The sequence below is a fragment of the Aquila chrysaetos genome, chromosome 22, assembly GCF_900496995.4.
Source record: "Aquila chrysaetos chrysaetos chromosome 22, bAquChr1.4, whole genome shotgun sequence".
Lineage (NCBI taxonomy): Eukaryota > Metazoa > Chordata > Aves > Accipitriformes > Accipitridae > Aquila > Aquila chrysaetos.
The window spans coordinates 19,636,433-19,662,373 of record NC_044025.1 but is presented as its reverse complement, the minus strand read 5'-3'; the positions used below and the strand labels follow the sequence as shown (position 1 = coordinate 19,662,373).

General features: G+C 43.5%; 1 protein-coding gene and 1 long non-coding RNA gene across 3 annotated transcripts in view; one reads left to right on the top strand and one right to left on the bottom strand.

The window, feature by feature from the left end:
• The first annotated feature begins 6 nt into the window (after positions 1–6).
• Positions 7–5,142, top strand: LOC115334165. Its single transcript, XR_003921055.1, has 3 exons — positions 7–395; positions 1,306–1,539; positions 5,038–5,142. It is a non-coding gene; the product is annotated as an uncharacterized LOC115334165 (long non-coding RNA).
• Positions 5,143–15,228: 10,086 nt separating this feature from the next.
• Positions 15,229–25,941, bottom strand: part of FSTL4 (follistatin like 4) — a 240,710-nt gene continuing 229,997 nt past the window's right edge. For both annotated transcript variants that reach the window (XM_029998047.2, XM_029998045.2), the window contains 4 exons: positions 25,519–25,668; positions 24,818–24,925; positions 21,623–21,732; positions 15,229–18,534 (listed from right to left, as the gene is read on the bottom strand). In XM_029998047.2, coding sequence (XP_029853907.1) covers positions 17,832–18,534; positions 21,623–21,732; positions 24,818–24,925; positions 25,519–25,668 — 1,071 coding nt within the window. In that variant the 3' untranslated portion in view covers positions 15,229–17,831. The remainder of the gene's footprint in view (positions 18,535–21,622; positions 21,733–24,817; positions 24,926–25,518; positions 25,669–25,941) is intronic.

Below are 25,941 nucleotides of genomic sequence, written 5' to 3'. Positions count from 1 at the left end.
GAAGTTTCTTGATTTTTTTAGGGCTTGATATTGTGACCTTAGTGATACTCTTTTAGCACAGCTTCTGCCTTTGCCATGCCTTTGGATGTGCGTGGGGCTGAAATTGTGTTTCCTTTGCCACACATAGAAGTGACCTAACTTCCACGCGCTGTCTTACCCTTTTTATTAATGTTATCTTGCCACGGGACAGGGGGTGAATGCGAGAAGAGTCGAGCGCAAGTTGATTCACCTGCTATCTTATTGTCTGCAGTACATAAATCTTGAAAAGTGTGCTTTGAATGGGAAAGGATACCAACTTAATGATACATTTACTCTAACTACAGCTGGGCGTGCGCAGAATCCTAATGTGCGCTGCAGACTCTTCATTGTAACAGATGTTGCTTTCTGCTTATAAAGTAAGTTTATTGCATTAGCTGCCTGTAAGCAGTTTACTCTCTAGAAGATTCATAAAGTAAATTAAAATTATCTAATTATTTGTTATCTAATTTAATAGAGAGATGGTCTTGATCTTTAGATATTACACATATATTATTATATTACAAGCCCGTATGGCAGAGGTCCCTTTCTGAGCTCTGAACAGCTACTGAACATGAAGAGAAACTTCTACTCCCCACAGCCGCATCTAGGGATTGGCTGCAATAGCCTTACCAGGGAGAACTCACTGGACTATGACTTTTATTTATAGATATTTTTCTGCGGATGCCTGTCCCTCTGCCCGTTCACCCGTCTCCTGGCAGAGTCCTGCTGCTCGCGGCAGCTTGCTCGGCGGTCGAGAGCGCGGCTCTGCTGCGACGTCTCTGACCTGTCCCTTCTCACAAGGTTTCTCTTCTGCCAGGTTCCCGCAGAGACGTTGGGACACAGAGCACACAGGAACGCTCCAAGCAGACCACAGCGGTTCATAGGCTTAGCCGATGGCCAAAACAGTGTTTATTTACTAATCCTTAGTTAATTCTCCTCTCCCTAACTGACCATTTTGCTTCCAAACCTGACAAAGTGCCACCTCTCTCCTGCCCTCTGAGCTCCTGGCTTTTTTGCTAGCATCTTTGACCTCAGCCTCGCAGGCTCTTGAGTTGGGGTGAAAGAGGCTGGGTCCATCGTTCGGGATTGCCCTGGCCCATTGCCTCGTGCTTCGCGTTCAGCACGGGGTGAGGGGGGGCTTGGTTTGGAGCAGGAGGTCCCACGCGCTTGAAGGGGAGAACAAATGAGCCCTCCTTCTATTGTAATGCTGATATGTACATTTTATGCTGTAATTTTCTGAGTCATTATGACAAATTGCTCCTGCTGATATCACTCATTTCCCCACAGATCTCTCAACTCCCAAGTCAGCGTGTAGCAAGCTGCAAATGGTATTTCAAAATGAAAAATCACAGGTGTTTTCTGGATGTCATCCAAAGAAAGGAGCGCAGATTTCAGGCAGAAATCAAATCAGACAACATGGAAAGATCCCCCTGAACATCTCAGACAGTCAACAGATGGTAGCTGTGCCATTAAGAGTCAGCCTTCTCACCTGGGAAACTCATGGCCATGAGCAGCAAAAGTGTACGTTTAAATTAAGTCTTCTATAAAAAGCTTTTAATAAAGAAGGGCTGAAACAGCAGTAGTGCCATGCCACAGACTTTGGTGCTGTAGGAGAAATAGGGGAAAAAACATCTTTTGCTACATACCATGTCCTGACTGCTAAATGTAGTGAAAGTCCACATCATCTTCAGAGAGCCACTTGATTATATATATTATATAAGTATACATATATATACACATTTTGCTTCTTTGCACTTATTCTTTGTGCTTTGGATAGAGATGCCATATTGTTTTCCAGTGGAAGGAAGGTGTGTATGTGTTCTCTGCTGTTACTAGACCGCAGTAATGTCTTTTGCTGGCATCTCATAGAGGACCATCCCGGAAAAGATCTTTTGAGATGATGTTAGTGCAGCACAGATTAGCTATTTAGGGAAGAAATTCTTTGGTGATAATTTTAGGTTTTGTTGCAATTTAGAGGTTTTTTTATGGTTTTGTGTTATGCAGGAAGCACTGTAATAAAGTAGTAACAGCACCTTCATGTAGTTAATAATTGTCTTGTCTTTACTAGTTTATTCTATTCTGTGCCTGATTTGCTCAAGATGTTGGGGAAGTCTTATATCTTTTCCTTATCCCTCTCTCCACCTGACAACCACATTAATACATGTTATTTAAAAAGAAGATACCAAACCCTTAGCAGGATTCTTTATGTCTTTGCTTAAGCCCGCTGGATAAATATAATTTATGTAGCCTTCATTGACACTATCTATTTCTGATGATGGAGAAATGAATAATGCAGTTACGAGAGAGCCTTACTCTTGGATTACCTGTAACTCTGAGTGAGTGCATACATGTTACTCTGTGTCGGACCTGTCGGAGTGTGCCCATTGCTGATGTAAACAAAAATTCATTTCTGAAACTGAAGATATGAATGTTCACGCAGATGCTTGTTGATTATCCAGCCTCTCCTTTCTGAAAACATGAGAATATACAAAATTATAAATAGCACTTATCATCGCCAAAATGTAGCTACTCGTAAAAGCACATAAAATTCCAAAATTTGTACAAAATTGCAGAAATAAATCATGGGAGGTTTATATTAGAAAAATAAAATAAAAGAAATCATTTGAATAGGGATTAGTTTAAGTTGAAGTGCAGGTTTCCCTTTTGCTGTTTCTTGTTCTCTGCAGTGACTACAGTTGAATTCCTGAGATACATGTGTTAGTTGTGAAAACACTGTCACAAGGTGTCTCGGCTTTAATACTGCAAGAAATACAAATCCTACATCTGTAGGAGAATACTTTGTGTCTGGCTCGGCAAAAATAGCTGCAGGGAAGCTATGGTGCTGGGTTTTAATGTACTGTGTTGTTAATGATAACTACTTAATATTTTACTTGTATATTCCTTTGGGTTCATATAAACAGCAGCTCTCCTAAGCACTGCAGAGAGACGCAAAATGATAAATTAAGCTAGGTCAAAGAGGAGAAATTATTTTAAATGAATACAAACTTCTAATTTGTCTGGACATTTAATGAATTGAAACGCCAAAGTTGCTAGAGATGACAGCATTGTAAATCCTATTTATCTCTACTAAAATTCCCTTATTTTTTCCCCACTCCTTCGTGCACTCATACGTCAAGTCAATGTAGTGAGACTTGCTCTACTGAAGTGGAACCAGAAGTCAAGTTTTGCACTCCTAGGGTACCCACGGGGCCACCTTTGGGTAACGCCTGACTGGTCCGTACTGGGATTGTGCAGACCAAACCTGCCAGGGCATGGGAGGGTGCGGTGTAATCTGTATGTGTGGCACTTCCAGTTACCATAGTATTTGCTGGATTCATTTGTATTTACATATGGCTATTTTTAACTAGGAATCCTGGACTGCCCCTCAAAGGTTATGACTACATGTAACCCCTAGCTATGCCATACAACCACAATCCAGTCTTTGCCTCTGGAGTAAAGGTACAAGAAGAATAATTTCTTGACATTTTTGTCATCACAGGATGTTTTTTGCACAGTCCTAATAGTAACAGTTAATGCATGTCACATATGACTTCTGTGGTCTACCAATATATGGCAGAGGCTGCTGCCTTGCCCTGTCATTAAATAATTAAATGATGTGATGGCACAAACAAAAATGTAGTAAATAAAATGGGACAAATGATTAAATAACTTAAAATTCACCCACTAAGACATTAAAAGTATTAGTTTGTGAATATTTATTATGGGAATGATGAGTTTAATGAAGATTTAAACATCATCGTCACTGAACTGGTGCTGCTTAGCTAAAGTATCTGTTACTGCAGGAAGATGAAATTGCATGCCCCATGTAGTGACCATAAAGCATGCTTAAAAAAAGAAAACAGCATGCTGGTTTAAACTTACGGTTCTGCAGTTAATTACAAATTGGTGCTGCAGCTGATGAACTCTGGACTCAGCAGCACAGTCCATGAGCTGATTCACTCCTGGGCCAGGCAGGGCGCAGGGGCACAGAGCACCCTGACACCCTCCAGGACATTTGCTTCACATCCTAGTAGGGATTTACTGATCCTGCAGTACCTTATCTTCAAAGGAAATTAAGGGCATAAATCCCCATATGCTGGATTGAAGCCATTAGCGATCAGATTATTAATACTGCTAACAGCCATCTTGAGGATTGCAGGTAGAAATGTTTTTTCTTTTTTTTTTTTTTTTTTTCCATTTTGAAAATGGCTTCGCCTTCTCCAATACCTGAAATATTGCCAAATCCAGTATTCCTATTGATTGTTTCATATTCAGAAGACCATTGCTCCTTCCAATTATTTTTTATGCCATTAGCCAGTCAGGGCGCTGATCCTTTTTGTTCTGGATGCTGCACAGCGAAAGGAAAGCAGCTTGCTGCCATGAAATATTGCCCAGCGAGGCAGAAGGTGGAAGGACATCTGCGCTTCGTACACGGAGCAGTCGGAGTGGCAGATGCCAATCCTGCAACGAGCTCCATTACTGCTCCTTGTTTCCCGCTTCACTTTTTCGTGTGCCTGTAGCAGGGATGAACATCTCCCAGGCAGCTCCCGTGCACGTTTTGCAGCAGGGGTACGTCCCTGTCCCTCCTCCCACCCCACCGAAGTCACTCCATGAGGTGGCATTACTCACGTCACCCCTGCCATCTATCTCGTCGTGGGATCCCGTCCTGAACCCAAGCAGAAAAGGGCTCTCATGGACATTTCTCATGTTTAGTGCGCGTGTGGGACACACACCTGCAGCTCTTTCTTTACTCAGTTGCGTGTGGGCACTCTCCTGCTCTAACTCCCGCGAGGCTGAAACCTCCATCGTGTTGAGTTTCATCCTGCAAAGCTTTGCTGTCTTCCATGAATTTTTCTGGCACTGATTGAATCTAACCTCAAGAGCAAAAGTAAATAAATAAGGGGGGAAAAAAAAAAAAAAGGGTTTTTGCTGTAGAAGCTTGCTGGAAATGATGAATTAATTATGTCCTGATCTGTTAAAGGACTCTAGTAATGTTCTTGGCTTTCTTCTTCCACCCAGCACAGCTCCCGTAATCAGATGGTGTCCTGTCCCTGTCACCTGGAAAAGCCCCCCCTACGCCCCCGGGGGAACGGTGTGGCCCCGTCACCCCCGGAGCGGCCGTGCTCGCTGGTGACACGTGCCGAGCCGGACCCCAGGCTCGCCCCTCGCTGCCGGCGCTGCCTCCACGTGCCGGCGAGCTCAGACCCACCGGCGGGTGCTGCCAACGCGTCAGACCCTCTCTGTTACAGCGGGACCCCCTTCCACCTCACACAGCCAAGCGGACGATGCCGGTAAAGAGTGGGCGGCCGGCGACGGGCTGTGGTTTTGCTGCAGAGGCAAAGCACACGACGTCCCAGGCTGGCAGAGCCTCGGCTGCCTCCAAAATCCCGGCGGCTGAGGCTCCCGTGCTCCTTCAGGTGCCAACTCCAGACACAGCAGACAGCTCGCTGCAGCCATTCATAAAGTTCGTCTAACAAATATTTTTCCCTCTGACAGGGGAAAGGACAGCAAATCCTTGAAGATGCCATATTCACTTTATTGAAGGTCTGGAAACCGGCAGCCTGTACCCGGGGCTTTTTTTGGCACTGAGTTTTCAGCAATCTCACCGCACGCTCTGGACCATCCCAGCCTTCCCCAGGAGGTGTGAAAGTGAGTGTAAATCTTCCCGCTATCACTCGCCCATCGATCGCGAGGTGCTTGGCAGCGATCTGAACGGTTTTGTGAACAATGTGTGCTACACAACCGGCATCCATTAGCTGCCTCTCTCCTGCAACACCACAAATACATTATTCGCCCCTAGTGAGCGTCTCCTTCCAGGCTTGCATTAACACCATTGCCACTACAGCCCCTAATTTATTGGTCAGGGTGTGCTTTTCAACGATATTTACAGCCTGGCTTAATAGCGTGTCTGCATTTTGTTTGCTGCAGATGATAATTCAGGGATTTGTTTGGCTGACTTAAAGAAACACTTTGAAACAACTGCCAGTGGGTTTGATTTTATTGCGGGAAGGATTTCAATAAACACAAATTTAACATAGCCTGTATGATCGCTCGATATTTTGTGAAGACCATATCAGCCTCCACCCTGCTTTGGTGATGTTTTGAAGGGACGTTTGACACAAACCTGATTATAGCTCCCCAAAACCTGTACCTTATCCAGAGTCCATTTTCTCTGATACTGTGGCCACTGGACTCTGCGCCAGGAGACCTTTTCCTGGTGCTCTCACTCATGAGGTGTCAGTAGAAGTCGCTAATCAGCGTAAGGCTGGTTATAAAAATCTGGCTTACAGCAATCAGCAGACTCTCGGCTTACTGGAGGGACAGTGGCCAGTTTCATTTTTAAAAGAGTGCTGTACACTTACTTTCAATAAAATGGCCGGTAAGTGCATCTGCTAATTGTACTTTTTCCCCCCCATGTAATGATAACATGGATCAGTGCATTTTCCTGGTCTTGCCTGGGAAAGGCAGGTCCTGCAAAGCGGCTGGAGTCCCGCAGCTCCCATCGCATCCGAGGAAACCGCGAGTGAGCAGCAAGAGTTGGGAGTCAGCCTGTGGTCGAAACTGCGGTAATTAGAAATAGCACCTTCTCTGCTGCCCTTAGTCCTCCCACGCTTGCCAAAACCATCCTGCCTGGATTAAAATGCCTTCCAGTGTGTCTGGAGAACTAGCGGCTGACCTGCTAGTGGATGAAGTGTTGTGCCACTTGCACGACGGCTATTACTGCTGAACATTTTTTCCCCGGCTAACTTCCAAGTGTTGTCGCATACTGATGCACGAGCAGCAGTTTCAGGGTGTTTATTAGAGCATCCCTGCGCATCCCAGGCCCCTGAGCCTCCGGGGCCTCTAACAAGTGAAGCTGCGTTCGTTGACCGTAACACAAATTGACTGCTACTTGTGCTGATGTTTTCAGCATAATTCATTGCGGCTTGAACATGTTGACTATCTGCATAATTTCTCCTTGAATAATTTTACTGCCATATGGGATACTGCGGACCTTGAGCTGCTGGCTCTGCCTATAACCCCCCTGTGCATTAACGAGTCTCACTCAACGAGCGGTGCACAGCAACCTCCTCATCCTTTGGACTAAGCCCATGGTTTCTGCTGAGTCTCCGGTGCAACATTGCCCAGCTGGTGTGGTTGCACGAGGGATGGTTTGCTAACACCCATCCTGTTACGAGAAGCGCTCACGAGCGGCGATGGTCTTGCTGACAGAGCCCCTGCGCACCCTCGGGCTGCGCCGCTCCAGGGATGTCAGGGCTCTGCAGACCTTGGGGCAGGGCATGCAGAACAGCCTGTGCTGGTGAAATGAGTTTTTAGGGTACAGAGAGGATTTTAGCCTCCAAAGCTGTAAGTTGGGTGTTTTCATCAGCACTGATTTGAGCTTCTAAAGTAAAAGAGTGTTCAAGAAAAATGACCAGCTTAGCCTTGCTACACAGGAAAGCCTAAAAAATTCTTCAAAAAGCTCCTGTCCTTTACCATTTAGCCTTAATGCAAAGCATAACCTCTAGCAGTATATGCTGCAGTTAATATTGTTGACAAGCTAGGATGTCTTTCAGTGCAGACTTCATGTCTTAATTAAATGGAATTTGTTTCACCAAATAATGCTTGTCAAAAGTGGGTTTTTTTTTGCCTTAGGACTATTACAAAGATGCTATTAGACATTTCGATAATCAGCCATCTGTGTCTCAGTGTTGCAATAGCTCCATGTGAAGACAGACTAATTTTTCCCAGGCCAAAATTATAATTATAAATTAAATACACAGACATGGCAGGCTAATCTTAAATATAAACCCACAGAGCCATAGTACACTGCACGTGAGAAAACCGGGAGCTCACCTATTCCAACCTTATTGCTTTTAGGAGAAGGTCTGCCACCAAATCGATCTGCAGAGGGGCTGGTGCCAGGTACGGTGTTGGCTGTTCATCGGTCTCCCTGCAACACCAAAGATGAAGGCTCCCGGAAAAGTGTGTGGTAAGCTGCACAGCTAACCCAGAAACACAGACCGACGTCTTTGAATCAATCAGCAAGGGCCAAAGGCTGCCCTGATTTACACCCCGCACAATCCCATAAGCCGCTGTCGGATTGCACAGGGCTTGGGCTGAGTTTCGCAGTGCGAATACACTTAGAAAAGGTACGCTGAATTGCAGTCCTCCTGCGCCGGGCTATGGTACCTTCCTGAAAGAAGTTCATCTCTGCCAGCGATAGGTGACAGATCCCACGCACGCCTCCAGCCCTTCCTGCACCTTTCCACTGGTCCAGTCTGGATGTGCAAGCTGCCAGCTGCAAATATATCATTAAAAACTTGTGCATATAAACAACGCATGCATACACATAGAAATTACACTCAGCTGCTTCTTCAGGGCGGAGAGGAGCCCTGCTCGTCACTTCAACTGTATTTCAGCTGAATGAATACACCCACGGTTTAAAAAGCCATTGATTGCAGACTTACATCCAGTGCAAAAGGGAGACAGTATCCTGTCACCAATAATCCTAACAACACCCAAAGGATAAGAGACACTGTCAGCATGAGCTTTTGTCAAGTTTTATTGTAAAATTTGGAGAAAAAGAGCATTTACAGTATCTATAGAGAGCACTTTGTGTGATTCTTTTTTGCCCCTCCTCTTCTATACCAGGTCACTGCAAATACACTGTGTGAGCTGTACTATATAACACATCAAAGTAAATACAAATGTATTTCAAATGTTGCACACTAATACTGTGTTGGTACAAATCTCTACTAAAGTTGATGTATTAAAAATACTTTCATATATTTTATAAATAAGGGGGAAAATTCACATGTACAAGCATTACAAGAGGAGGCTTTTTCAGGCAAAGCTCATTTTTATTTTTCCATTGCACATTTTCCAGTGTATGTGTTCAGTACTGAAAACTACTATTAGTCTGTCTTGAGGCAAATGAACCTGACTTTTAGCAAGTCTTAAAGGGTAGGGATGTGCCGTTGACACGCTGTAGCTGTGTACGTACAGGACAGAGCACCACTGACACCAGCATGTGAATTAGCCCATCGATGAAGAGGCTCTTCTATCAAGGGGAAAAGAAAAACCAGCCCAAGGCCACCTGCCGAGGTTCCCAAGGCTTTTCCAGCAGGTCTTGTGGGGTTGTCTTGCTTCAGCTGCTGAATAAGCTTTTGTCTGCAGGATGAGAGCAGGATCCCTGTTTTGGTGAGAGTTGGGAGCACACAGAGATTTCAGAGGTTGATGAAGCTGGGGCGGGGGCAATAAGTGGCTGGAAACGCTGTTCAGACACCAGGGGAGAAAGAAAAAAGGTGAAAAAACCCCTCAGTTTGGAAAACAGCCCCTGATCAATTAGCAGCGGGCCACTTCGTACATTTATCTTAAGGCTTTGCCTGTATTATTTGACTCGAGCTGTGCTACATCTACTCTTCGGCTGCCCTACGAGCAGTGGGTGGGAGGAAGACTTCCCTGCGCCTTCGCCTCCACGGCGGCTCATTGCCGTGGTGGGGTGGGAGAATCTCCCTCGAGATTCCTGGCGCTATGCCTAGAGTTGTGCTTCGTGGCGGACTTAAAGGACACGTTGATGTCCAGGATGAATAAGGAATCCACATGGGCAAATCACAGGCTCGTATGTCCAAAATATAAAGCTGTAGCAAAAGAGGCAGATATTTGCCTATTAAAATGCAAATGAGTATTAAAATGTTGCTCTCTGCTCTTCATGATTTAGGTATTGACAAAAGTGGTTGAATTTTGTTTTCTTCAGCCATAGCTTTCAAACTTAATCACAGTTAATCATTAGTTTTCAGTGTCCCCAGTGAAGTTTCGGGAAAGAAATAAAAAAGCTTTTAGCCTGCAGTCCCCCCACCTTTTATTTGGAGAGAATAATAATTTGTTAGGTTATTATTTTTGGCCATATGTTTGCCCAAATATTTGTCCATGAAGAAGGGACAGAACGTTTGCAATGGCCTGTGCTTGGGGAATCTTTGTGCCATCAGACGTGAGAACTTGGTGTAGTTAGTACACTTCAGGGATGCTATTAATTTTCCCACGCACACTCAGAGCTACCAGTACTTAGTCTGTTGTAAACTGTGCAAGCAGAAAGTATCCAGCGAACTGACTCCAAGTCAAGTCCCTGTTTTAATGGCCTCGCCACCTCCTCGCCAGGGCGGACAGCCGTGCCAGGCTCGGTGCTCTGGCACGTGGGGCTGGGCGAAGCCACGGCGGGGTGCGGGGAAGGACCAGCCATGGACCACCAGCATGTTTAATACAGCAACTGCTGCTTTCCTTTCTAAACCTAAACCTTCCCCAAAGCTTTATATTTACATCAATCCTCTTTTTTTTGGCCTTCCCCCCATTTGATATTCTGCTATATGCTAAGTGTCTGATGGAGCTCGTTTTTAGCTTAATGCAAGATCCTTTAGCTAACTCGGCAGTGGGCTCTGGCACAATTTTCCAGTCTTGCTGGCCACAGTGCGTGACACATCTGTATTTCTTTAGCGATGGCAGCAATGCCGAGCAGTGCTATGCTTTCTGCTCCAGCATTTTTCCTGCCCTATTGGTTTTAGAAATTGCCAGTACCCACTGTGATTTTTGCCAATGATGTGGTCCACGTGTGAGGGGAGAAAGGGCAATGCCGCGCCAGGATGTTGTCTATAAACGTGACTCCATCCCCTTTCCCCATTAAAAAATAAAGGCAACTGAAGATACGAAAACTAAAAAAAAAAAAAAAACAAAACAAAAAAACAAACAAAAAAAACCCCACACATAAAGAGTTTTCAGGATTGAGAAAATGCCTTGCCTTGAGAGAATAAAATCTGCTTAAGAAATCATAAAGAAGCTGATGTATTTACTGGATTGAAATAATTTTACAGAGAGAAAATAGTGAGTAATTTTGGCTATGGGATAAAGATGGCATCCTATGTGCCAATGGTTGGATGCCAGAGTCAGCCAGCTTCAAAGCTGAAGTTGTGTTTAATACAGAGCTGATTTTGTGCTGAGCAAGCTTGGGAATTGGAAAACTGCCGAGGGAGCGGGGCTTGCTGGCACTTGCTGTCTGTGTCAATATGTGGTATCTTCCTGGAGCAGTTCAGCTGTGCTGGGCACAGCAGGGAATTTTACTTGCACTAAGACTAGATGTGCTGATGATCTGGATGAAGAGAACAACCTGAAGCTTAGGTTTCAGGTGGGTATAGACCATTTCAGATCAGCCACTTGAAAGAAAGGGATGCTAGAGAGGGTAATTAATAAGCCAGCAGTTAGCCTCTACTTGTGGTCCACCAATATTTTTGACACTATATTTTAAAGGAATTGCCTTGGATTCCATGTAAAAATAAGACTGGAGCAATGCAACACTCCAAATACAGATAAATATAATATAGCTGCTCATATTGAATTATCTGCACAACAGGGTGTTCAGGGCTGATGTTTGGAAAATTCTGCATTCTTAACGCTCAGAAACAGCTTACAGGAGGTCCAGCATGCACAGTGCAGCTGTGCTAAAACAGATGGGGGTTGAAAGTAGGAAATAATACAGTTTGAAAAAATATAAATTCCTAGCAGATGCCTTATTACTCTTTTCTAGCTTGGTTGGACCTACCTAAAGAAAAGAGAGGTGATAGTCCACAATGCCAGCCTGGTCTCCCTGCCTGACCCCACTCAGATCAGGCTTTGCAAGCCCTTGAAGCAAATCCGCTGCAGAAATTATGCACTTTCCTATGCAGAAGCTTCCCTCCACTTTCTGGAAGTCAATTAACATTGAGTTTACTGCGGCCTTAAATAAACCATTAAAAACTCTCCCTCTGCAATATTCCTTGCAGTAAAAAAGAAATCTCTTTGGGTAAGGCTCCACTTTTTGCTCTGCCATGATTACAGGGCGGTTGAAGTGCCGGCCATCATTGCACCCTCTTGCTGTAAGGTAAAAAGCAACTGGAAGGCACATGGCTCTTGGGTTGGGCATCCGATGGTGCAGACAGTGAGTGGCCATCAAGCCATGCACGGCATCACGCACATGCAACTGTGGGGAGAAACCTTTGCTAATCCAGGAATTTGAGTTTTACTTTTGGAAATGCCAGTGGTCTGACCTTTGTAAATTGGGATGGGCTTCTTGTTTGATTTAGTGCTTGTCTTGTTTACTAGACACAGCTGGCTTTCTGCTCTCTGCTGCGCTTACTGTCTTTATCTGATGGCTTTGGACAAGTGTCAAAGACACCATAGACTGCCAAGGGTTAGAGGCTGAAGCGCTTAATTAAACAAGCCTCTAGGCAGCGGCAATTTGCATGGTAGAAGCACCACAGCAGGGCTCTTTTTTCTTTTCTTTTTTTTTTTTTTTTTTAAAGTTAGTATTGGGAACTGGTTAAAAAAAATAATGACTTTTTTTTGTCTTGGTTTTTGTCTTGCAACAACTACAAGCATTTGGAAAATATGAGCTGCAATCCCCCATGTTTCCCAAACTTAAGGTGAGACATGCAAGAGCCTTGCTCACCTTTGAGTTTTGGGCCACTAGCGTGAGTTTTCATCCCTTTTTCAGGAATTTTCTTTTTTCTTACAATGAGGGACAAATGAAATTACAGGAAGGGGAAAAAAAAAACCCAAAGGAGAACAGAACTTCTTTACTAGCGTAAGTCACCCAAGCATCTGTGTCAAGGCGCTGAGGGTCATTAAGAGCAGCGCGTGAAGGCACTGGTACGTCTTCCCCCCCGGCTGTGCGGGGCCAACCGTGCACGCTGCCGACCTGAGTTACGGGCATCAATTCAGCTGGTGCAGAGAGTAGATCGGGCCAAGAACATAACAAGTTGCACTGGTCATGCTCAAACCGTCCTGCTCTGCCTGTATGGGCTGTAAATCCCCCCTCATCGTACTGGGCAGCCATGGGATTTCAGCATCTAAGGTGTTTTGGCAAATGCATTGGGCTGGGCTGCAACAGCCAGCTCGCGCTGCATGTAATAAAAAAAAAATAAATGAATAGTTGCAGCTCTGTATTTGCAGCCCCTTTTATCACACGGACCCAGCCCAGGCTGCAGCTCAGTCCCACCGCTCGGGCATGAGCCCTGAGTCAGCGCCTTTGCATTTTGGGGGCAGCTTGATTTTTACCAGATGTGAGCAGAGGTGAGATTCCTGCCTGCCTGCCTCTTTTCAGCCTCATTTAAAAAATCTTCATAGCCTTGCCTTTTTATTCTTTATTTTTAGAGATCAGTGTTAAAAAAGAACCCACCCTCTTGTTGGTGGCAGGTTAAAAAAACGGGTGTCGTCTTCTTCCTCTAGCAGATAGCAGCACTACATTCCTGTGCTTGGCTGGGAATTTGTCCTGTCCTCAACACCAAATATCGTCGCACGTCTCTCATATAAAAGAAACACACAGGTTTTCCTGGTCTCCAGATGGAGAGATTTCCCTGCGTTTTATTTCAGTCTGCTTCAAAAAGTAACAAGGGGAAAAAAAAATGAAATAAAAATCTCTTGCTCCAGCGGGGACTGGGTAAAGCAGGCAGCGGCGGGGGGGGAGGACATCACGGCGATGCGGCAGGAGGCACCACGTGCCGCAGCACCAGGGTAGAGATGCATGAAGGGGGAAGGAGGGGTGAAATCCGGAAAGGAGCTCAAAGCATTTGGGGAAGAGCAGCTGGCGGTACCTGTCGTGAAAGCACAGGGCTGGCAGTGGAAATGCGTGCGAGGGAGGGCAGAGGGGAGGTTTGCTGGGTTGGGGGGGTGAGCTCTTAGGAGCAAGAAGCAGCACTAGAAGAGGAAATTATAACATTGATCTCTGCTTTGTTTGCCATAACCTAACTGTATTGTAGGGTTTTTGTTGGGTTTTTTTTTGTTTGTTTGGTTAGCCCAAGAGAAAATGTGCAAAGCAGTGAGTCAGGCAGTAAATGTAGGTTTCGGATGGGAGGTAGAGTGGGAGTTGTAATCCAGTACGGAAACCAGGCGCTGGATGCTCACCTCGTGGGATGTACTTCATTAGAACAAGCATGATTTACTCCCTGGTTTTCTAAGGGAGAAATTATCCCAGCATGAGGTGGCAAGTCCTAGCATAGGAAATCCCTGGGGTCGAGTGTCCCAGTCCCAGTCTCAGCCCCAGGCATTTGATGAAGAGAAGCAACACCTACACATGAACTTAAAATAAAGCCCTGAATGGGGAGGGACAAAGGGGGTCTTAGGGCATACCCATATCTTTGACAAATAACCAGGTTATCACACTCCTGTCAATGCTTACGTCTCCCTCAGCCTCAGTTCCTGCTTTCCTGTTCATTTTGTTGACCTGCTGTAAGGTCATACGGGGAATTAGCTGTTATCTCCTTACAGAATTGAGATCTTGGCCTTTTTATCTGGTTTACACAGTACCTAGCACACTACCGGGCGCTCTAGTAATTAAGACCTAATCATGGTATAAATCGAGTAAATAAGTACTTGTCAACAGGTCATCAGGACTCGCGTGTCTCTCGGGCAACGCCACGTTCATGGTGGTCAACGCGGCCAAACGGCCCAACTCCTTCAAGGTGGGAGTTTTTCAACAGCCCCCCCCTCGCTAAACCCCTTTTGCAGGGGTGACTGAGCAGCCTGGCCAGTTTCCCATCTCCCACCCATCCTGTGGGCATGCCCACCTCTGCCCACTGACATCTTTTGGGACGTCTGTTGCTTTTTTTGTAGTGGTAAGGAAAAAAAAAAAAATCAAAGTATTAAATGATAAGAATATGTTAATTATTGTCACAGATTCCAAATTAAGGCACTCGTGAGTTTTCTCTCCAATTTGAAAGAAAAGTGGATGGTTTGTCAATAGTCACTGAACTGCATAGTTAAAGATGTTAAGTAAAAACTCTCATTCAGAAAGTGAAAATACTGAGGAAAATACTAAGACAAAACAGTATTTCCATTATACTGCTGTTTAACCTCAACGATGGATGGAAAATGCATCTGATCTTGGGACTAGAGTCTTATTGTCAACCAGGGACTATTTTTCCCGTGATTCTAGTGTCAGAATACCCAACTCATATATGAGTGTTATAGGATAACTAAATGGCCACTAATTAAATTTAAATTCATTTCAATTAATCACTGTGATTAATTAATTTATTAGGTAGGAATTAATTGTGAATTGGTGGAGAACATGAAGGGAGTGGGAAAGAAACTGCAAACAAGGAAACGTAGTCTCTTTTTGACCGAGTTGAAAGGGAAAAATGAGTTGAAACATTTTTTGAGTAGATACAAAATTTCGGTGTCATAAAAAAAATAAAATCAGAATAACAAATGTGCAGCACTTTAATGTCAGATTTGACTGTCATTGGAACTGTTCACAAGTAGTGTGGACAATCTAAGTTGTACTTCATTTTCTAAGTATGATATATAACCATCAGGATAATTTAGAAAACACATCACCAGAACTTGGGCTGAAGAGGGAAGAAAGGGAACATCTTTGGAAGGTCCAAGTGGGATTTTTCAAGTGAACGCTATTCCAGTATTTTGCGACAAACAGGAAGAAGTGAGGTCTGTTACACATCTTTCACAGCCTATATATAAACCAGCCTCAAGAATATGTACCTGAACAGATATATACAGTTTTTTTAAATATTCTTAAAAAAGTAATATTTGCTTGATCTATGACACAATGAACGTCTCTACGGGGAAACTTACCATAGGCATAATAAAATATTCAAGAAGTCATAAAAGATAACACGAGAGCAGTGTTTGGCCTTGGTAAAACACATTTAGGATGACTGCAATGTATGGATACAGCTTCGTTCAAGAAAGGAGTTGTGCATATTTAAAGGTACTTACAGAGCTGGTCTTCTCCTTTCCTTGACATGGGTATGTTTCCTAACCAGATGAGTAGAAAATCATGGACACCATGCATTGCTAAAGGAAGGCTATGCCAATCTGTTTCCTATGTCTGTGTTGCAATGATGGGATAGTCGCTTCTAACCCCTATGGCTCATAAGTGAAAAGATGTAGGGTTCAGCCTATGGATGTTGAAGGGCAATTTCAAGGACTCCATGTTTAATGAATTCATAGGATTCAGCTCCCCTTCTTTGTCTGTCTGAACAGATTTTTATATATTCTCTATAGAACCGAAATGGTTTAAATTACTTCAGGTCTACAGCCACGCTAAAATGCTACTCTTTTGGTAAAGTTTAACATTTAAAGCAAAGACTACCAGTGTTAGTCTGCGTCCTTCTCATTTAAAATCCCTCTGCGTGCATCGTGAAATGGGCGACTTTAAGCATCTGTGTTGGAAAATAACTACTCCGCCACTACATATCACTGGATGCGTTCAGCAGCTGCTTTCGTACAAAGTGTGGGCAACAAGGTCATTCGCAAAACGAGCCAGGTCTTTTGAAAGGCCACGGGTGGCTCCGATGCAACAAATGCTTACCTTCAGAGAGAGTTTTCACCCACCTCAAGACCACATTTTCAAAGCCTGTTCATGGTGGCAGTGGTGCTCACCTGGTTTGCACCGCTTTGCGAGCCATAGCTGCTCTTGCCCTGATTACTTCATGGTGATGGATATAGAAAGTTACAAAAACGCAACTAGAAAAGTTTTTATATCTTCCAAATGTGCAAATGGATCTGTATTTTTATGGGAACTCAACTGAAATTTCTCAATGCCAGCTGTTGCATTCTAGGGTAATTCAGCTGGTTTTACATGAATCTCTTTGCTCATAACTAAAAGATAATTGACTATAAACAAGTGTACTATAAATGGGAAGAAAAAAAAATCACAAAGAAAAATTGTTTCCTGGGATGTCTGGAAAGAAATAGGCAAATTAAGGCTATGACTAGAAAATGAGTGAGTTTTCTATTAAAAATACCCTCTGTCATTGTAGCTATTCTTTTATGAAGAACCAAGTGACTTCAGTGCTACTAAATACTTAATGAGAGAAACCAACAATTTCTAGAAGTGTTGCTGCCTCCTATGGGAATAATCGTAACTAATTCTCTGCCCCTGAAGAGCAGATTTTGCATATTGTGCCCAAGCTGACCGCACTCACGAGCTGCTGAAAGACTAATGCCCCCTTCTCAACAAAATTTTTTACCAACAGTGACCCCCTGCTCAGTGTTTCCTGGCTTTTACCCACTCTAATGGCCTGGATATTTCATGCCAAATTTCTCAAATACAATCACACAAATATGCATTAGAAGAAGGGGGGGAACCTCATAACATTGCCTTCAGTAGTACCAAGAGCAAAATTAAGTGCAGAAGAAAGCGAGCTGACAGTTACTATTTCTGTTATGCCTCCTTCTGAAATCGCATCTGTGAATCCTCCCAAAGCCATCCTGCAGAGAAAACTGATCAGTTTTCATTAAATCGCGCTCCTAGGTTTCTGTGGGTTGAAAACTGCTCTCTGTTGCTTTGTTTCCCTCATCATCCAAAGTTGAATTTTAACTGCAGTCTTTGCTTCTGTAGTCTCTCTGTGTTGGGGTGGGGTAGTCAGCACAGCTAACGGGCAAGGTATACAGGAAAGAAAAGTGATGGCTTGAACATAACACAAAAGCTCCTCAGTATGGAAACTCAAAATCTGTTTTGTTCTACAGAATCACTAGGTTTCGTGGCTTATACGGTATCTCAGTGGAGATATTATTCACTTCCCAGCATTTTCCTCATAACCAGAAATCATACCCCCAAATAAAAAATATCCCTTCAAAACCACTTCCTATTAGCAGAGCATACCTTATATTATAAAACTTGCAAGTAGACCAGTGTTGTACCATGAAGCCTATACAGGGGTTTTTTGTTTTTTTCTTTTTTTTTTTCCCAGTGTAAAAATATACAATGCTACTGCTCCTTTGTTGCAGTGTAAAGGTCCAACCGGTACTTGCCTGCCGAAGGCTCTACTGCTATTGCCCTTTCATACCTCTCCAACCCAGACCACTGTGTTACCCCTCCTTATACCTGAAACCTCACAGCGTAACGTATTTTGCCTCCCATTTATAACAAACAATGAATCTTTAGCTGGTGTAATGAGATACTGTCCAAATAATCCACTGTCTTTCATAATTCTGTTGTAGTTGCTCCAGGGCCAGTCTTTGGATGTGATAGGGTCCTTTAAATTCTTCAGTACATTCATTTTCCCCGTTGACAGCTCTACAAAAAGCACATCTGTTTGCAAATGTGAAGTAGCATATATATAGTACTGATTGCCTTCAGTGAAAGAGGGTTGAAATGTCAGATCAGATACGTGTATGTTTGTTTGTAAGTCGTAAATCAACTTGATTTCCCCTCGGACAGTTAGAGCCTGGACTCTGATCCTGCCACTGTCTTCATCTGCACTGACCAAATAGCGTCCGTCCGGTGAGATATAAGGTGTGCCCGACACGTCGCTGTTGGGGCCGATGACGGCATCGGTAACACTGTCAATAACGAGCTGCGGCAACGCAGCCACCGACCTGTTCCTCCTACACTGGACAAAGAAGTAACCGCCCAGGTGGGTATAAGCCATGGTCTGCGGTATGCAGCTATAGTTTTTGAAGTTGATAGTCTTGATGTGAGTCACAGTTTCCAGGTCAATTTTGTGAACTGCAGATTTCGATTTGTTAAAGATGAAGCCAAACCTGAAATAGAAAACATGACACTGAAGTCATCTCTGGAGACATGGTGATATGCTTGAGAAAAGACAAAAGTCAGCAGAACTGGGAAACTCTATCCTGTTGGTTTCAGAAGTGTGTGCAATAATGCTGTCTCTTTTCTGTAAGAAATCTTGCTCGTTTTAGTGCTTCTGAAACATGCTAAAAGGAGGTACCTATTTGGTTAAAGTTAGCAACCTGATCCTGGAAGCCTGAATATGTGCTTGGGTATTTGAATAACATCTTCAAGAGCTGAAGCCTTTTACGGGGAAGACCAATTTGCAATAGCAATGATATCAAGGCTTGGGTGTTTTGTAGGCTAGTGTTGACCAGTTTTATATTTAATCTGTTCAATATATACTCAAGACTTCCTCAATCTCAAAATGGAAAACTGTTCAAAATAAAGCATATCCCTGCCAGGTTGGGGCCAGAGAGCAACTTCGAGCTGTATGTATAACCATCGAGTGAAGACCACGTCCAACCTCATCTATTAAATTACAGCATCAGAGGGTAGCTGTGATGTGCGTTTGCTACCCGTGGTGCCTGGGGACCACTGCAGGACCTGGCAAGGCTGAGGTGTAGAGCAGACTGTGTTAAACACCGTCCCACCAAGCCCAGGGAAGGTGTAAAACATTTCTTGAGGAACATACCCCGCCAGGGTACGCTGAAGAAAAGGGGTCTTTGTTTTCTGTCTCAAGAGAGGGCAGACAACAGTGAGCAGAGAATAAATGTTCTATAAAAGATACATGCTGCAGCACATCTGACCTTTGCTGAAGACAAGAAAAGGTCAAGAATAGCCAAGAAAGGTTTCTGCTTAATTTGAGAGGGAGCCCATAGAAACAGACTGTTTGTGTTCCCCTGGATTCACAGGTCACTGATACTGACTTAGGAAAACTAATTTTACATTGAGTATCTTTTCATCCATTCAATGCAGACAGAAGGAAATGAAGTGAGCGCTTAGTTTTGTATCTTTTCCCCAAAAGATGTAAAATTGCTTTGTGAAATGTGGAGGACAATGTGCTTGTGTGCAGATAATATGTATTTTGCTTAAAACACTGGGTTTATTTCTTTATTCTTAATCCATCTGTCAATGAGACACTCGGCAATGATTTCACTTCCAAAGAACGAGCCAATGTAGTGTATGATCCCATGAAAATCACTGGGCTAAGCCCTTCATTTTCCCATTATACTCACATCCATTAGAGACTTCAGAAAATATCTGCAGTGGAGATTCGTAGTGCACTGTGTGTGGGGAAATTGGATATGACACTTGTATTTCTCCTGGATGAATGCATTCTAAGTACACTTTAAAAAATGCTTTCCCTTACAGCATTTTTTTTCCCAAGACTTCCTTAATACTTGGCCAAATGCCTGAAGAAGTTAAAAAATGGTTCTTATCATAAACTTTAATTTAAAAAAGTGGGTCAGAATGTGTTTTATGTGCACACAGCTGCGGAAGAGGCACAGCACTTGCATGAAATCTGTGATCTGAAATCTCAAAGAAAACCTTGCACTTAGAGAGTTTTTAATAGACAACAATCTACCCTGGGAACTAATAAAAATGGATACATTCCTAGATATCTATCTGAAATACCAGGCAGCTGAAATACATATGCAGGAACATTTACATACAAATATTTTTTGGCTCACAGAAGAGATTACTTAAATATTCACCTTCCTGGGAAATGCTGGTATTGCCATTTATTGTTTCTGAGTGGAGAATTTAGAACATGATCTCAGCAAGTCTCATTAGACTGTGAGCAATTATTTTTCTGTGCCGAGGGTGAGAGACAACAGACAAAGATCTGGCCCTGAACAACTGAAATAGGAAATTAGGCACAGCATTCTCTGCTTTGCACATGGAAAACTATAGACAATTATCTACTTTTAATATTTGTTACAGAAGATCATCTGTATACAGCCAATTAATTATGCTGAAGCAAAAGGACAATAAAACAAAAAAAAAGTGTAATTGTTCCATCTTCCTGTCTTCGACCCCAGACCATACCTTCTCATCTCAGGCTTTAACATTCAGCAGAGTCATCTACCTCCTGGCACTACTAGTAGTCATAATGGTATTTTGAAAGCAAACTGGAAAATTGAGGCAGGGAAAAATTAAGAATGACAGCCATGAAGTATGTCTCATTATTTTGTGTTTCAGGAAGCAAAGTTATTTATTTTGGACCAGATTCAACACATAATCATTTAAGTGTGACTCCCCCCCCCCCCCCTCGGTGTTCACTGCAGGGAACCTAAGATTAACGTAAGGAGTTACATTATGATTTTTTGAGTGTTTAACTTAGTTAAACCATATTGGGGACAGAAGATGGTTAAACAGTTGTTATGTTATAACATGGTAAGAAAAGTATAAATTGCTGTGCAGTTATCATCAATTTTGATAATGTTAATGGGAGGCTTCCTGTGCCTGCTGGGAAGCAGCCAGTATTACTCCAAGTTATTAGTATGTTAGTTATACAATCTCATTAACCACTACATCACATTAACATTCAAAACTGATGGTTCAAAGAGGTGGTTTTTTTTTTAATATGCGGCGCATACCATTCTTCTGCTCAAACCATACACCTCACACAGAGATCCAATATTTGAACAAGTTGGAAATACGTGGAAGTACCATGCTTTATGCTTCAGGCAGAATAAACTTTTACCACTTCAGGCAATAAATCTTTGACATAGGTTTCTGCTCAGATCCATAAAGCGGTTTTGAGGCAGGGAAGGCAACTTTCTGGCCATCAAATTCCCGGCACAAGCAAGCCAGGGCAGCGTGTCATACTTCGCTGCAAGGAGGCATGCCTCACCACGCTGAGGTTTGAACACCCATGAATGGTCTAAGGGAAGTCCAGGTTTGTTTCTTGCTCTTTCACTGATTCGCTGAATAACTATTGGTAATTTGCTCAACCATTTCTCCATTTCACACGTGAAAATGGGGATAAGGGTAGTTAGCTTGATCATGAATGCATTCATTCACATTTGTGAAGTGCTGTAAGATTATTAGAAGGATGCCCACTAGAAGAGAGCAGCGTGGTCACTGTTGCTAGTCATGAAGATCACTTCTTACCTAACGTGATTAATAATAAGATTTGTAGGTGGTATAAAAAAATCATCCACTCCTTCAAACGGCGTGCGGATAACATGCTGATCCTCCCCTGCGCTTGCTTCTGGTATTACCTACAATAAATACACATGAGGTTGAGTACAGGAAAAGCAGCGAGCGAGGCAGAAAGGTAAATACAGATTACATAGTCATACAGGGTACCGAGTGGCTTTTCCCAGGGATGTAGTAGACTCAAATTGATTAATGACTTCCAAATATTGTTTGGTATAGCTGTCTTGAAAAAGGTGTGCTAATAAATAGTATTTGAGGCTTGACATTTGTAAGGTAAGTACACAACTTGACTTTCATCTGATGTTTATATCTTGAGACAGAGCAGTCATGCAGGAGCTGAAGTAGTATGACAACACTAAGACCATAATAATTTATTCCTCACTGTCTAAAATAAACATTTATTTCATGGTCATATTTATTAATCTCACTTAAACGCACAGCGATAATTTACCAGCTTGAAGGATCAAACACTAACTCACAGAAGTTAATTATCGCTTTGAAGGAGAAGAACTGTTCATCCATCTACCGCACCGTATAAAATTCAGGGAGGAGCAGAGAAAGGCCCACTGGCTGTCCCCGCTCCGTGCTGTCCTCCAGCACGGCGCACACCTCCATGGCCATGGGAACTCAGCTCCTCCACCGCTCCGGAAAATGAGAAGTTTTCAATAATTAAAATGTTAAATACTCAAATTGTTTGCTCAGTTCAAGATGACTTTAGTCCATTCATTAGGAACTTCTGCTGCTCTAATGTGCAACAGTAGTTGCTTTGAGTTTACAGCTACATAATTCATTAAGGAAATGCTAAAACCCTATGCGATTTAGTTCAGACAGCTGTTCTGGTCGTGCCATTTAGATTTCTTCCAATTAGATTGCTCAGGAAAGATGCCTGCTCTTGCACGGTACTTTCACAAGGCCAGACATTTGCTTCCCACAAGCCCGTAATGGCTAAACAACAGCACCCCATTAGTTGGCTGCACGGGCTGTTTGATAAATCCCTGACTTCCAAAGAACGAGTGGAAATTTAGATCAACCTCTGCAGCAGCATCTTTGTTAAAAAAGATGTTTTATTGCCTGTCTGCAACTAACCACCGCAGGTTTTAAGAACTAACTTTGCCAAATTAGTCGCTGCCCACCTTTTGGGAAGGAAGGTCGGAAAAAAGAAAAGATGTGCTGATGCTGATGCTAATCTCATTCTCTACATGTGTAAGTGCACTTCATAAAGATAACAGAAAGGACTATCTGAGAGCTGGAGCCTTATAACAGGTTTCCAACTGTGCAGATGGTGTGTTCTTCTTAATAATCACATGCTTGTCCCATCTCTCCTTTAATTACAGAAACCTCTCACAGCTGGATGGAAGAAATTTAGTCAGAAAGGGTAAAGAGAGTCCATTTTGTCTCCTTATACCCTGTACGGAAAACTGCTCATCCCCAGGTGAGACAACCTGGTGGGATTGCCTCAGAAACCTTCATTTATTTGCCTCCATTCTGTTTCTGGCATCTTTTCCTGAAAATGCCCATGTTGAGTTGCTGGTCCATTCTTTATTATTGGAACTCTGCGAGCTGTAGCCGTTATCTTGGATGGAGCATGTGGCTGGTGGGGATGGCTCATCCCACCTTCACAGGGCAGCATCTCCAGTGAAGCCTTGGGCAGCCCCACGACTATCGTAGCCTCCAGATTTGTAGGTTTTTAGGTCAGAAAGCACAGCCATCCTTCTTCTCTGCCTGCTGGGGAATGCTTTTATGTAGACATAGAAGCAAACGTTTCTGGTAGAAGGAGCTTTCACATGACACCTATGTTTCCAGAAAGGTTGGGCAGCAAGCGCCAGAAAATAATTACTAGAGAAGGGTATGTCTGGATGGATCAAATCAGCTCTGGTGTCAACTCTGTCATATGACATGCAGCAGCAGCAAAACGCCCAATTAGAAGCCTACACTTACTGTTTCTGTACCGTCAACAGAAGAGTGAATCCTCCAGGGCAATCCAGACATGGAAGCTAATTTAGTTGTCCAAACCTATGTGCATTACTGTGCACCAGAGAGCCCAATATCACTGTGGGTCTGATGGTGCTGAGCGTGGAGCAGCCCCAGGGACCTCACTGGTACCCCTCCAGTGGAGTCACTGACACCCAATAACAGAATTTGTCCCTGATGCTTTACTTTTGCTGTTTATGCTTTTTTTTCATGCCCTAGAGAGCTCTTTTCTGCATTTTACTATGAAAGGAACAATTCTACCACATTATGCTCCATCATCATCCAAAAGGAGGCTGAAGGCTTGTGAAAGACAAGGGACAAAATGAGTTTAAGGAAAATAAGTAGCTATTTGGTGCACTGGCAGAAAACCTGCACTTCTATGTGGAAGACAGGAAGAGGTAAAAGCCTTTACCAAACTGGAGGACAGGGTGGTTTTGCTCAATGCATAACAAGGGTGCTAGGCTAGTAATCCTGAAGGAGTTATGAATCTTGAGGCACAGTACAATTCATTCATGTTTTAATGTTTCTTTTCTATGCAATGCCCCCATATTTTTTGGCAGACAGAAAAATTCACAGGTCATCATAACGTCCGAGAAGGGTGCGCTGCAGCTCTGCAGTGAGCACACACTTAGTCCCTTCCTTAGGCTTATCCTTGAATGTGTTGCTCGGCCTGACTTGTGCCTCTGATGAAACACTACCAATAACCTGAAGAGTAACACATTTCTATACAGAAAGTACGTTCTTTGTGGCTTCTTGGTACCCACTGCTTTTAGACCTCAATCAAGTTAAAAAGAAGCTGCGCTCACGCAGGCTGTACAAATGACTTGCAGCATCGCGGGCTCGTACTGCTCGCCGTCAGCTGCCAGCCCTTGCTGTATGACTTTACGGCACTTGGCTCTGTCATCAGCCTTAAAACAAAACAGACCTTGGCAACAAAACAGTCCTGCTGCCAGCCTACGGCACAGTCATTGCTCAAAAACAAATTAAACAGCAGGAAAAATATGTGAGGATGGACGGAGGAGGGATGAATAAAACACACTAGATATGCAAATGGAAGAGCGGCTTTATATCCAGACCATTAAATGCTGTTAATTACCTGCAACCAACCAGTCACCAGCTTGCTACCGACGATGCCAAGACAAGGAAGGGCGAAGGCTCAGGCACACAAGGACTCACCTGCAGCGCTGGTGAGGACTTCCGCATGTCACCCCAGCTAAGCACCCAGACTTGGTCGTGGGACTTGTCATAATGTAATTTGGTTGGTAACGGGTCAACGTCCAAGGACTTAAAAAAAAGGAGACAGGTATTTACATAATGACCCAAATGCACATGACCAATATTGTATTAGTTTACTGCAGACACTCCCACGTACCGCTGTTATACCCATTTGTGCAGCTTTGCACAATTACCTTCAAATCAATCAGGGGATCAGCGGCAGCACCAGCAGTAGAAAAATCTGGCTGCCCGATGCTGTTTTCCGGCTAGACATCACTCCATCTTATGCTGTTGCTTATAGCCAGTAGATCAGGGGCCAATTTCTGCTTGAGTTATACCCACACCAGTTCATTCTTCCCAACCTGCTTATAACCGAGGTCAGGCAGTGGCTCGGTAAGCATAAGCCAGGAATTCGTTCTAGCATTATTTTACCACGCTAGCTGCAAGCCTGGCTGCAGATGCAGCCCCAAGATGATGACAAACAGCCTGTAAAGGAGTTTTTTCCTGCCAGTGAGGTTACAAACTGTGTGACCCCATGGGTGAAAGCAACACAGGCCCAACTTTTTAGTGATGTCAGCAGATCCACTGGGTGAAGATCTACTTTTTTTGTCCCACGTCAAGTCTTTTGCCATCAGTGAATAAAGAGTTCCCCTTGTAAGTACCTGTATGGCTTTCTGAGTCTGGATATCAATTATCATTACTCTATTCTGCTTAGGCTGTGTCACATAAATGTACTTGTCTCTGACATTGACCGCTGAAGCCCAGGCGCAGGACTGAGTGCCTTCACCTTCCACTCTAGGACAGATCTCTTCCTGAGGGGTGAAAAAAAAAAAAGAGGAGAAAAGGTTTAATTTCTACAAGTTCAGGGTCTGGAGCAGCAAGAAGCTTAGCCTTGAAAACCATAGGAAAAAAATTCCCTGGAGATTCCATTAGGACGGTATTTTCCCTCTTTCTTTCCTGGAAAACATGAAATAATTATTTTATCAGGTACCACACTGCAGCCTAGTTCTACCCAGTGACATTAAACAGCTGGACCTCCTGCAAACTCACATTGAATTTAAATAACCACTCAGCCTATGGATCTA